Source organism: Galeopterus variegatus, unplaced genomic scaffold (genome assembly GCF_000696425.1).
Source record: "Galeopterus variegatus unplaced genomic scaffold, G_variegatus-3.0.2 Scaffold2075, whole genome shotgun sequence".
Taxonomy (NCBI): Eukaryota; Metazoa; Chordata; class Mammalia; order Dermoptera; family Cynocephalidae; genus Galeopterus; species Galeopterus variegatus.
Window position 1 is genome coordinate 243,087 of NW_007728186.1, and position 13,525 is coordinate 256,611.

Sequence of the window (13,525 nt, forward strand, 5' to 3'; positions counted from 1 at the left end):
GGTCAAGGGTGACTTTTAGGTTTCTATTCAGGCTTCCTAGAGAATGAGAATGTCACTCACATACAGAATCATAGGAAGCCTTGACCTTGACCTGCACTGCACTTTTCCCCATTCTTTAATCTTAACAGATGCAGAGAGTTTTCAATTCATAAAGTTTGTTCACAAAATATCATCCCATTTGATCCTCACAGTAATTTTTTGGTAGTCATTATTAATTGCCCTTACTAAGTAAACTGAGCTTGTGGAAAGGCCTAGAGGCCAGAGGAAATGCAACATACCGAGAGAAATAAAAGATGGCTTGAGCATCCAGAGCGCAGACAGGACAATGGCATGAACAGGGTCAGAGATACAGGATCAGGTGGAGTCTTGCAGTACATAATAAAATGTTGAGATTTAGTCCTAAGAATTTGGGAAGTCGTAGGATAATTTTAAGGAATGGTGACATAATCAGGTTTATGTTTTAAAAATATCATTCCAGTGGATGTGTAGAGATTAGAGGGGAAGGGGGGACAAGAGTAAACAAAGGGATAATAATCAAAGGCTATTTCAGCTGTTCAAATGATAAAGCTGGCAGTTCAATCAGGTGGAGTCTTGCAGTACATAATAAAATGTTGAGATTTAGTCCTAAGAATTTGGGAAGCCGTAGGATAATTTTAAGGAATGGTGACATAATCAGGTTTATGTTTTAAAAATATCATTCCAGTGGATGTGTAGAGATTAAAGGGGAAGGGGGGACAAGAGTAAACAAAGGGATAATAATCAAAGGCTATTTCAGCTGTTCAAATGATAAAGCTGGCAGTTCAAACTGGAGTGGTGGTTGATGAAACTTTGAGAAGTAGATTGATTTGATGCGTATGTCTTACCACTTCTACTAAACATTGTACTGGAGGTCCTTGCCTGTGTGAGATGGCAAGAAAAAGATATATAAAAGACAGATTGGAAAGAAAAAAATAAAATTCTCTTTATTTATAGATGATATAACATCTATATAGAAATCTCAAAGAATATATAAAAAAGCTACTAGAATGTCCAAGTGAATTTAGCAAGTTTTTAGGGTACCTGATAGGTTGTTATCAAAAAAATGATTATATGTAGCAAAGAACCACTGGACATTGAAATTAAAAAAAAATTACAATTACATCAAGAAACACAAAGTACAAAGAGCTGTCTAAACAATGTGCAAGGTTTTTATGCTAAAAAACTACAAATACATTGATGACAGAAATTAAAGATCTAAATGAAGGTAGAGATATACCATGTTTTTTGATCAGAAGAAAAAAATATGTTTAAGATGTCAATTCCTCCCTATAGATTCAATGGAATCGAATCAAAATTACAACAAGTTTTTTTTTTTTTTTAAATTTTGGTAGAAATAGATAAGTTGATTCTAAAATTTATACGGAAAAGCAAAAAACCTAAATAGCTAAAGCAATTTTAACAAAGAAAAGCAAAGTTGGAGGATTCATATTATCTGATTTCAAGACTTACTGTAAGCTATCAAGATAGTGTGATATTATTGTAAGGGTAGACGTAAAGACCAATGAAACAGAATAAAGTCAGAAAAAGATACATACATACACACTTATATGGTCAACTAATCTTTGACAAAGGTACCAAAATTTATTTATTTATTATGAATATTCATGAGATACAAAGCTGATTGTACCCCCTCCTGTCCATGATGTAAGGGCCAGATTCATAATGAGGGCATATCCATTAACAGAAATTACTTTTGTACCCTTTTTCCCCTCACAATTATCCCCCATCCTCCCTTCCCTTCCCCCTCTCCCCCCAACTCCAATTTGTAGCCCTAGAAATGTTCCCTCCCTCTGTTGGATCACAGCAGTACTGTGGTCTTTCTTTCCTGCCTTCCTTTCTCTCTTAGAACCCATATATGAGTGAGCACATGTGGTATTTATCCCTCTCTGCTTTGCTTGTTTCACTCAACATAAGTTTCTCCAGGTTCATCCATGTCATTGCAAATGGGAGTATTTCATTCTTTTTTTATGGCAGAGTAGTACTCCATTGTGTATATATTCCCCAGTTTCCTTATCCAATCATCTATTGATGGACATTTAGGTTGGTTCCATATCTTGGCTATTGTAAACACGGGAGTGCATGTATCTCTTCGACATGATGATTTCCATTCCTCTGGATATATACCCAGAAGAGGGATTGCTGGATCATATGGAAGATCTATCTGTAGTTATTTGAGAAACCTCCAAATTGTTTTCCAAGGTGGTTGTACTAATTTTCAGTCCCACCAACAGTGCAGTTGTGTTCCCTTCTCTCCACACCCTCACCAGCATTTGTTATTCACCATCTTTTTGATTATAGCCAGTCTAACTGGAGGGAGGTGCTATCTCAATGTGGTTTTAATTTGCATTTCCCTGATGACTAGTGATGTTGAACATTTTTTCATGTATCTATTGGCCATTTGTATGTCTTCCTTTGAAAAATGTCTATTCAGCTCCTTTGCCCATTTTTTAAATCAGGTCATTTAGTTTTTTACTGCATAATTGCTTGAGTTCTATGTATATTCTGGATACTAGTCCCTTGTTGGTTGCATAGTTGGCAAAAATTTTCTCCCACTCTGTAGGTTGTCTTTTCACTGTGTTGATTGTTTCTTTTGCTGTGCAGAAACGTTTTTGTTTGATGTAGTCCCATTTGTTTATTTTTTCTTTTGCTGCTTGTACTTTCAGTCTCATGTTCATAAAGCCTGTTCCCAGACCTAACTGCTAAAGTGTTTCATCTATACTTTCCCTTAGTAATTTTACAGTTTGGGGTCTTATACCTAGGTCTGTAAGCCATTTTGAGTTGATTTTAGTGTATGGTGAGAGATGTGTATCCAGTTTCATTCTTCTGCATATGGATATACAGTTTGCCCAGCACTAATTGTTGAAGAGGCAATCTTTCTCCCAATGTAGATTTTTGTTGCCTTTGTCTAATATCAGATGGCTATAAGCCTGAGGAGTGATTTCTGGGTTCTCTATTCTACTCCACTGATCTGAATGTCTATTTTTATAATAGTACCACGCTGTTTTGGTTACAACAGCTTTGTAGTATAATTTGAAGTCAGGCAGAGTTATGCCTCTGGCTTTGTTTGTTTGCTCAGGATTGCTTTGGCTATTCGGGGTCTTTAGTTTTTCCATATGAAAGATGAAATTGTTTTTTCCATTTCTGTGAAGAATGTCTTTGGTATTTTGATGGGGATTGCATTGAATCTGTAGATCACTTTCGGTAGTATAGACATTTTCACAATGTTAACTCTCTCAATCTAAGAGCATGGAATATCTTTCCGTCTTTTTGTGTCTTCTTTAATTTCTTTTAGAATTGGTTTGTAATTCTCATTGTAGAGGTCTTTCACCTCCTTGGTTAAATTCATCCCTAGGTATTGTATTTTTTGGTGACAATTGTAAATGGGCTTACTTTATTTCTCTTTCTGTTAATTCATTATGTGAGTATATAATGCTACTGATTTGGGGGTATTTATTTTGTATCCTGCAACATTACTGAAGTTATTAACCAGCTATAGGAGCTTTTTGACAGAGTCTTTAGGTTTTTCTATATATAGTATCATGTCATTGGCAAATAGGGAAAGTTTGACTTTACCTTATCCAATCTGGATTTATTTTATTTCTTTCTCTTGTGTGATTGCTGTAGCTAGTACCTCCAGTACTATGTTGAATAGAAGTGGTGAGAGTGGACATCCTTGTCTTGTTCCTGTCCTTATGGGGAAGGCCTTCAATTTTTCCCCATTCAGAATAATACTGGCAGTGGGCTTGTCATAAATGGCTTTTATTGGGTTAAGATATTTTCCTTCTATACCTAATTTGTTGAGAGTCTTTATCATGAAGGAATGCTGAATTTTGTCAAATGCTTTTTCAGCATCTATTGAGATGATCATATGGTCTTTGTCCTTGAGCTTGTTGATGTGATGTATCACATTTGTTGGCTTTCATATGATGAGCCATGCTTGCATCCCTGGGAAGAATCCCACTTGATCATAGCATATATTTTTTTTAATATGTTGCTATATTCTAATAGCTAATATTTTGTTGAGGATTTTAGTATCTAGGTTCATCAAGGATATTGGCTTGTAATTTTCTTTTTTTGTTGTGTTTTTATCTGGTTTTGGTATCAGAGTTACGTTGGCCTCATAGAATGAGTTTGGGAGAGTAGCATCTGTTTCAATTGTTTGGAACAGTTTCATGAGAATTGGTATTAACTCCTCTTTAAAAGTTTGATAGAATTCAGCTGTAAAGCCATCCGGACCTGGACTTTTTTTTTTGTTGGAAAATTGCTAATTACTGCTTTAATCTCCTTGCTTGTTATTGGTCTGTTCAGGTTTTCTATCTCTTCTTGGTTCAGTCTTGCTAATTTGTTTTCATACAGTTGTTTATAATAGTCTGTAATGATTCTTTATATTTCTGTGTTGTCAGTTGTAATGTCCCCATTTTCATTTCTGATTTTTGTTATTTGGGTCTTCTCTCTCCTTTTTTTTTTTTTTTTTTTTTTTTTTGTCAATCTAGCTAATGGTGTGTCTATTTTGTTTATTTTCTCAAAAAACCAACTTTTAGTTTTGTTGATCTTTTCTATTGTGTTTTGTGTCTCTATTTCATTTAGTTCTGCTCTGATATTAATTATTTATTTCCATCTACTACCTTTAGGTTTGGATTGTTGTTCTTTTTCAAATTCTTTGAGGTATAGCATTAGGTTGTTTATTTGGAGTCTTTCCATTTTTTTGATATAAGCATTTACTGCAGTATCTCACAAGTTTTGGTATGATGTGTCATTATTTTCATTAGTTTCTAGAAATTTTTTGATTTCTTGTTTAATTTCTTCTTGGACCCATAGGTCATACAGGAGCCTATTATTTATTTTCCATGTATTTGTATAGCTTCCAGAAATTTGCTTATCGTTTATCTCCACTTTTAGTACATTGTGGTCTGAAAAGATTGTTGGAATGATTCGGTCTGAAAAGATTGTTGGAATGATTTCAGTTTTTAAAAATTTGCTGAGACTAGATTTGTGACCTAATATATGGTCTATCCTGGAGAATGTACCATGAGCTGATGAGAAGAAAGTGTATTCTTTAGCTGTTGGGTGAAATGTTATGTATATATCTGCCAAGTCCAGTTGGTCTAGGTTGTAGATTAAATCCTGTGGATCTTTGTTGACTTGTTGCCTGGAAGTCCTGTCCCATACTGAGGGAGGGGTGTTCAGAATACCGACTATTAATTAGGTCCTATCTCCTTATTTAGGTCTAAGAGTGTTTGTTTAATATATCTGGGTGCTCCGGTATTGGGTGCATACATGTTTATGATTGTTATGTCTTCTAGCTGGATAGTTCCCTTTATCATTATATAATGGCCTTCTTTGTCTTTTTAAATGATTTTTGGTTTAAAGTCTATTTTGTCTGATATAAAAATAGCTACTCCTGCTCCTTTTTGGTTTCCATTTGCATGGTATATCTTTTTCCATCCTTTCACTTTTAGTCTGTGAGTGTCTTTAGAGGTGAGGTGGGTCTCTTGAAGACAGCATATACTTGGGTCTAGCTTTTCAATCCAGTCAGTCTGTGTCTTTTGAATGGGGAGTTTAGTCCATTCACATTCAGAGTAGTTATTGAGAAGTATTGTTTAATTCCTGTTATTTAATTGCTACTTGTTCAGTGGTTTAAATATCTTTTGATCATTATTTCCCCTTTTTTTCTCTTCTTCAATGTGAGTTGGGAATTTAAGGCAGAATGATTTAGCTTCTTTCTCTTTCTTGCTGGCATTTTTGTTTTAACTGTGGGTTTTGCTCTTGCTTGTGTATTCGTGCTGATGGTCACCATTATTCAGATTCCAGATGAATGACTCCCTTGAGAATTTCTTGCATGGCTGGTCATGTGGTGGTGAACTCCCACAACTTTTGTTTATCTGGGAAATACACTATTTCTCCGTTGTTTCCAAAGGAGAGCCTTTCTGGGTAAAGAATTCTTGGCTGGCAGTGTTTTTCTTTTAGTATTTTGAATATATCATTCCACTTTCTTCTTGCCTGTAGGGTTTCAGTTGAGAAGTCTGCTGTTAGTTTGATGGGTGTTCCCCTATAAGTGACCTGACACTTTTCTCTTGCTGCTTGTAGAAATCTCTCTTTGTCTTTTGAGCTTTGCGAATTTAACTATAATATGTCTTGGGGAGGATTTTCTTGGGTTGAATCTGTTTGGGGACCTTTGAGCTTCTTGGATCTGAAGGTCAGTATCTCACCCTACACCTGGGGAGTTTTCTGTTACTATTTCCTTGAGTAGGTTTTTGATACCTTTTCCTTTCTCCTGCCCTTCAGGAATACCCACAATTCGGATCTTAGAGTGCTTGAGGTTGTCTGCTATCTCTCATAGGTTTTCCTCATTATTTTTAATTGATTTTTCCTTTTTTTGTCTGCCTGATTTATTTCAAAAAGACCATCTTCAAACTCTGAAATTCTTTCTTCTGCTTGCTCTACCCTGCTGCTCAAGCTCTCAGTCATGTTTTTTTTAATTTCAGTGAGTGAGTCTTTCATTTCTAGAAGTTCTGCTACACTCATTTTTATGATATTAATCTCTTTGCAGATTTCCTTCTTCATATTCTGGATGTTTTTTTCTTGTTTCATTGTGTTCTCTAATTGAGTCTTTCTTTATTTCTTCAAGTTTTCTTAAGATCATTGCTCAAAATTCTTTTTTAGACATTTCAAGAATTCCCTGTTCCATGGAGTCTGACTTTGGGGCATTACTATATCCTTTCAGTGGTGATTTCTTCTTGATTGTTTGTGCTTCTAGTGTGTTTTCACTGATGCTTGGTCATTTGGTAGGGGTTTGCTTTTTCTATTACACTGAGGTTGGCTGTGGAGTGGGCTTGGTTGCTACTGTGGGGGGTGAATTGTCTTTGCTTGACAGTAGGTGTGGTGGTGTTATGTTAAACCACCTTGGTAGCTGTTCTAGACTCTGGTCATAGAATGAGCCCCTAGTGCATGGAGTTCTGCTGGGCCAAACTCGGTGGGTTGGAACTGTAGGCTGGTGCTCTCTCCTGGGTCTGAGGCAGGATGAAGGGCTGCATGGAGCTGCGTGGTTCTTCTGGCTGGCATTGCTGCCAGCTGCCCCTGGTGGGCTTACTTGTGTGGTGCTGGTTCAGGGCACAGGAGCTGGGTCTGGAGCTACCCCCTGCCTGGATCTGAGGCAGTGGGGTGAGAGAGCCACATGGAACCGCCTGGTTCCACTGTCTTGTGCTGCTGCCAGCCGCTTCCAGTGGGGAGTCACGTGGAGCCCCCTGGTTCCACTGTCTGGTGCTGCTGCTGGCCACTTCCGGCAGGCTCCCCTGTGTGGAGCCGGTTCAGGGCACAGGAGCAGGGCCTGGAGCTTCCCCGCCTGGGTTCAAGGCAGCAGGGTGAGGGAGCCATGTGGAGCCATGGTTCCACCAGCTGGCACCAGGGGGCTCACCTGCGTGATGCCAGTTCAGGGTGCCAGGGCTGGGCCCCAAAATAGTTTAATGGAGAAAGAATAGCTTTTTGTTTCAGCAAATAATGCTTAAACAATTGGATATCTGTATTTAAAACAAACAAAAATAACAAATTCAGCTCATACTGCATACCGTAAAAGAGAAGAACTCAAAATGGATCTTACAAATATAAAACCTATACTTAAAAGACTTCTGTAAGAAAACATAGGAGGAAGTCTTTGTGGCCTGGGTAAAGCAAGAATATTTTAGATTGGACACACAAGAAAAATTGATTTAGAAATTTGATAAGATGGACTTCATTCAAATTAAAAACTTCTGCTCTTTGAAAGACATTGCTAAGAACATGAAAAGGCAAGCTACAGACTATAGGAAAATTCTTGCAAAACACATAGCAGGTACTGTGGGAGGTACCTTCCCTCCTTTAGGTCTTTGGGTTGTAGTTTAGGAAATTACTGAATTAGGCCCATAAATAACACTTTCACGCCTGAGGAGAGAAAGGCCATAGAGGAATGTGCAGAATATTCCTATAAGGTAGACTTCTCACTGGCAGGATAAGGTCTGCTTTATTTCTTACGTTTGTCCAGATGTGTACTTCTACCTACAGTCTAAGAACTCTTACAACTAAATAAGACAATTTGAATAAACACTTCAAAAAAGAAAGAGATATGAATAACAAATAAGCACATAAAAATATTATCAACATTGTTAGCCATCACAGAAATGTAAAGTAACACAGTGATTTACCACTATACCTCAACTCAAATGGCTAACACACACACATACATATATACCATACATATATACATATACACACACATATTATATATATGCATTTTTTAATAGACAATGCAAAGTGCTGGCAAGGATATAGAACAACTGAAATTCTTACAGACTACTGGTTGGAACCCATAATAGTGCAAACACCTTGGAAAAACTCTTATCATAAGATCTAATAATCCATGTCTTATATATTTATCCAAGAGGAATGAAAACAACCACACAAAACCTTGAATGGTTTTAACAATTTTATAATAATCCATGTCTTATATATTTATCCAAGAGGAATGAAAACAACCACACAAAACCTTGAATTGTTTTAGCAATTTTATGCATTGCAGCCCTAAAGTGAGAATAATTCGAATGATTATCAATTTTGAATGCATAAACAAATTGAGACACATCTACAACATGGAATACTGTACAGCAGTGAAGAAGAATGAATTACTGATAAATGCAATAACATGATTTCATTTATATGACATTCTGGAAGAGTCAAACCTATAGGGACAGAAATCAGGTCATTGATTGTCAGCAGCTGCAAGTCTAAGACGTGGATTGACTCCAAAAATGGGATGAAGTAACTTTTTGAAGTAATGGAAATATTCTAAATCTTAATTGCGGTTGTGGTTATAAAACTGTATGTATTTAATAAAATTCATTGAATTTTTAACCCCCCAAAGTAAATTTTGCTGAATATGTTATACCTCAATAAACATGATTTTTTGAAGAGAATTTGCAGTAGTTTAAATAAAAGATGGTGACTTAAGCTAGGATAGTGATAGGTGATGATACGTAGTAGTTAAATCCAAGAGGTCTTAAGAGGTAAAATCAACAGGACCAGGGGAATGGATTGACATGGGAGTAAGGAGAAGGAAGATGTATCTCTCTCTTATTAAAAAAAATAACATAGTATATCTAGAATTACAATTAATTTTTTATATATTCATGGGTCTTATCAGAATGCAAACTCAGAGAGGTAGAGAGACAGCAGCATATCAAAACAAGACCTTACAAATGGCAATGTTGGTCCAGATCAAAATAGATTCCTCCCATCCACACTATAATAAGGTCTAAATCTCATCATTTAAAACCATGAACTATCCATATAGAGAAAGATTTGGACAATTATATCATCACTGTGCTCAATAAACTATGAAAAGAGCATGTAATTTGTAAAAAGCATTCTGTTAGATACTATGCAGAGTGTAATTAAAAGAGCATATGGTATTATGGGAAAAAATACCATGAAAAGAGAATATGAGGTGTGGCTTTTGCTCTGTACACGAATATTAATAGATGTTGTGATCCTGGTTAAGACTTGTTAAAAGGGATGTTTGTCTAATATCCTTTTTGACTTATCTCATTGCTGATACATTGTTTATAGATGGCCTTTAGGAGGAACTTACAATATAATTCATTTAAAACCTAAATTTGACAACTACTTTTCAAGCATGCTAGGTTCTAGGGATGCACAGTCCTTAAGGAGTTTCCAGTCTAGTGTAACAAGACAGGAGAGCAACCCAAATAAAACTGAGACAGATACAAATAAAGTTTACCTTAAACCTGAATAGGTACACATTTTGCATGTATTAGATTCTTCACCTCCATTCTCTACATGTAAGTAGAGAGTACAATGTATATCATCAACCAAAATGAGGCCAACTAACAAAGCCCCATTTTTGGAATGTATCCATATACTTGTATACAATACAAATTATTAGGAAAAGCAGTTGTCTTTTGTATAATGTGACAAGCAGAGAGCTGTTCTGATAGGCTATTTTTGTGTTGTCACTTTCTTGCCCCTACACACATATTAAAAGTGCACCTCTAAGATCTAAGCTCAAAAAATAAATACTGGATTGGCCTCACATGCCACCTGGCCATAGTGATTTGCTCGTTTTATTAACAACGGAAAAATCAAATCTCTAAACTTTAATAAAATATACCTACACTTCTGTGTGCCTGTGCCTTAAATCACAGAGATAAGTCATTAAGTTTTTTGGATGGGATGTACAAATTAAATTTAAGATTGTTTACTTACCTCTTCTCTTGCCATCCCACTGAGAATAATCATTTTGGGGAAGAAAATGTTTCTTGAAGTTGTGAAAATCAACTAGACTTTGGAAAACAGGGAAACAAATTCTTACCTGGCTTGAGATGAGCGAATGGGATTTCGCCGGTGAGAAGTTCCCACAGACACAGAGCGTAGCTGAAGACGTCAGCTTTGATGGTGTAGCGAGTGCATTGTGTGAACACCTCAGGAGCCATCCAGCGGAGGTTCTGTGTATCAAGAAATGTTCACAAGCCATTTACCAAGCGTAGTTCTTCCACTGCAGACTAGTGTTCTTCTTAGTGAGGACTTTAAGTGTTTTCCTGATGCTCTCAAATGCTATAAACTCAAAATATCATCGATTCTGCCCACAATGTACACCATCAACTGAGGTGTTTATACATGCATAGTGTGTTTACTGTGATTGTTCAGTTTCTCAAAGGGCACTATTAAAAAACTTGAAAAAAATCATTGGAAGACCATAAAATTTGTAATTCTTCCAAAAATATTGCACCAATATTAATCACCAAGTAACTCTGCCTTATAAAAAGATTATCACAACAGCAGCATTTTTTTCTTTATCCATCAGCATCTTTCTCCTAGAAGCCTTACATGCTTCAAAACAGCCAAACATGGATTCATCCGGGGACCCTATGCCACCCTGGGAGTGGATCACACACTGTGGGAGGCACCTTCCCTCCTTTAGGTCTTCGGGTTGTAGTTTAGGAAATTACTGAATTAGGCCCATAAATAACACTTTCACGCCTGAGGAGAGAAAGGCCATAGAGGAATGTGCAGAATATTCCTATGAGGTAGACTTCTCACTGGCAGGATAAGGTCTGTTTTATTTCTTACGTTTGTCCAGATGTGCAATAGCTGAATGCTGTTTGTGTAACATGCCAGAAAGAAAGGCCATAAAATGTTACAAGTTTCTGTGTACAAAGTTATAGCCTCATATGTTTCAAAGACATTATTTACGTTCTTTCCATTTGCAATGACATAGTCTTCAGTTTAAAAAATAAGTTTCCATCTTGGGATGAAAATGCATAAATTTGATTTCTTTGTAATTTGAGGGGAAAGAACACCAGATTTCGAGTTAGCAGAAGAAACTTCTAGTTCTGGCTGTACCACTAATTGGGCAGCTCTGGGCAAGTCTCTTATGCTTTCCGGACCTCAAGGACAAAACAGAAGAGTCAGGCCCTTCCAGCTCTACAATCCCATGGCTCCACATCATATTAATAAACTTTGCCAAACACCTTTGTATGTCCATTGAAGGAAACCAGTATTCTTTTATCACTGTTACTGAAATCCTGTGTGTAGTGCTGGCTGCTGCTAATTCTTTTAAAATGTCTACCTTATTTTAAAATCATGCATAAGTACAGCTTTCCAAGAATATCTTTATTCCGATTATGGTGCTCACGTGCAATTCTTCCACATGAGCGTTCACATTCCAAATAGCTTCCTTTATAGTATATATAGCCTAAGTACAGCTTTCCAAGAATATCTTTATTCCGATTATGGTGCTCATGTGCAATTCTTCCACATGAGCGTTCACATTCCAAATAGCTTCCTTTATAGTATATATAGCCTACTGTACAGTAAGCTATGCATTGTCACAACATTGCATAAGTGGGAGTATACAGTATGTCTATTTTTGCACAGGGGGACTGTATCTAAAGTAATTAGGAAACTTACGTAAGGCCACATAACTGGCAAGAACAAAACAGCCTTTAAAATAAATCCAGAGTAGTGCTGTGTTTAGAGACTAGGCAGCTAGGATAAAAGAATTATTACTTGCTGTTGATTCAATTCAATTCAATTCCATTCAACAGAAGTTTATTTAGTCAGAGTCTCAACTGGACCCATTTTAGAATCACCTGGGGGAACTTTTAAAAGATACAGGTAACCAAGATCAACCTTAGGCTCATGAAATCATAAATTTTAGGGGTTGGATTCAGGCATTATGCTTTCTAAAAGTTTCTAAACTGATTTCAATGTGCAGCCAGGGTTAAGTACCACTGATTGAGCTGCCTGTATGTCCCAGGTCCTAGACGAGGTCTGCGTGTCCTACCAAAAGAGGATTTCTCCCAGCTCCCTTACCTTAAACCTGCCGTGTTCCTCCTTGCTCACCCCACTCCATCCACTCTGGCTTCGAACACACTAAGTACTCTCCTGCTTCAGGGCCTTTGCACTTACCCCATGTGATGACTGACTCCCATGTCAGGTCCCTTATATAACGCTATCTTCCTCCCTTACCCTATCTAAATGGCATCCCCATCACTCTCCATTCACTTACTCTGCTTTTATTTTTCTTCATAACACTCATCACCACTAGTATATGTTTTGTTAATTTGCTCAGTGTCTATCTCCTTCCAGTAGACTATTAGCTCCACAGAAACAAGAACTTTATTTGTTCACTGCAATATCCCAGTTCTTAGAAGAATATCTGGCATGTAGCAGATGCTCCACAAATATTTATTGAGTGAATGAGTAAAATCTAACTGGGAAAGCAGTATGTGTAACCCTACTAACAATACAACACAATCCATAATGTGGTCCTTCCTTTCTCTCTAACTCACCTCTCTCTCACTTTCTCTTCCTGACACTGCATATGCCAATAATGCCAAGCTATCTGGAGTTCTCCCAGGAAGTCCGGTGTCTCTCATCCTTCCCTGCACTGATCACTCTGCCTGGCATGCCCTTCCATCCTCCCCATCATCTGATTAACTGCTGTGTATCCCACCTGAGCTCTCATGATGCTTTGTCATCTGAACTTCCACCCTGCTTTAAATCTATCTGCTTATAACTATGTTTTCCCCACTAGACAATGAGCTTCTTGAGGTCAAGAACTAAGTTTTTATTCATGTTTTGCATTTCGGGTCCTCTGCACAATGTCTGACACATGGTAAGCCCTCAATAAATGTTTGTTGAGTGAATAAATAAGAATGCAAACTAACAAAACAAAGTGCTACAAAAAGCAGAGAGAGAAAAGTGTGTGTGTGGGGAGTAATGTGGGCAGACTATAGAAGGGATCCTGTTTAAAATGGGTAAAATTTGCCTGAGTCTTGCAAGATGAGTACACTTCACTCAGGTGGGGTACAGTGAAGGGCTTTCCAGGCACAGGTTACCACAATGGCAGTCACAGGGACCTGAAAATGCATGGCATGTTTAGAGAATAGCCAGGTGGCTTTCAAATGGGGACCAGGGGCTTGAGGGAACTTGC

The 13,525-nt window shown here is 37.3% G+C and overlaps 1 protein-coding gene across 1 annotated transcript in view; it reads right to left on the reverse strand.

The window, feature by feature from the left end:
• The window catches only part of LOC103596698 (serine/threonine-protein kinase TNNI3K-like), a 114,153-nt gene that overhangs the window by 98,433 nt on the left and 2,195 nt on the right, over nt 1-13,525 (reverse strand). Inside the window, exon 3 of the mRNA XM_008580392.1 lies at nt 10,400-10,532. Coding sequence (XP_008578614.1) covers nt 10,400-10,532 — 133 coding nt within the window. The remainder of the gene's footprint in view (nt 1-10,399; nt 10,533-13,525) is intronic.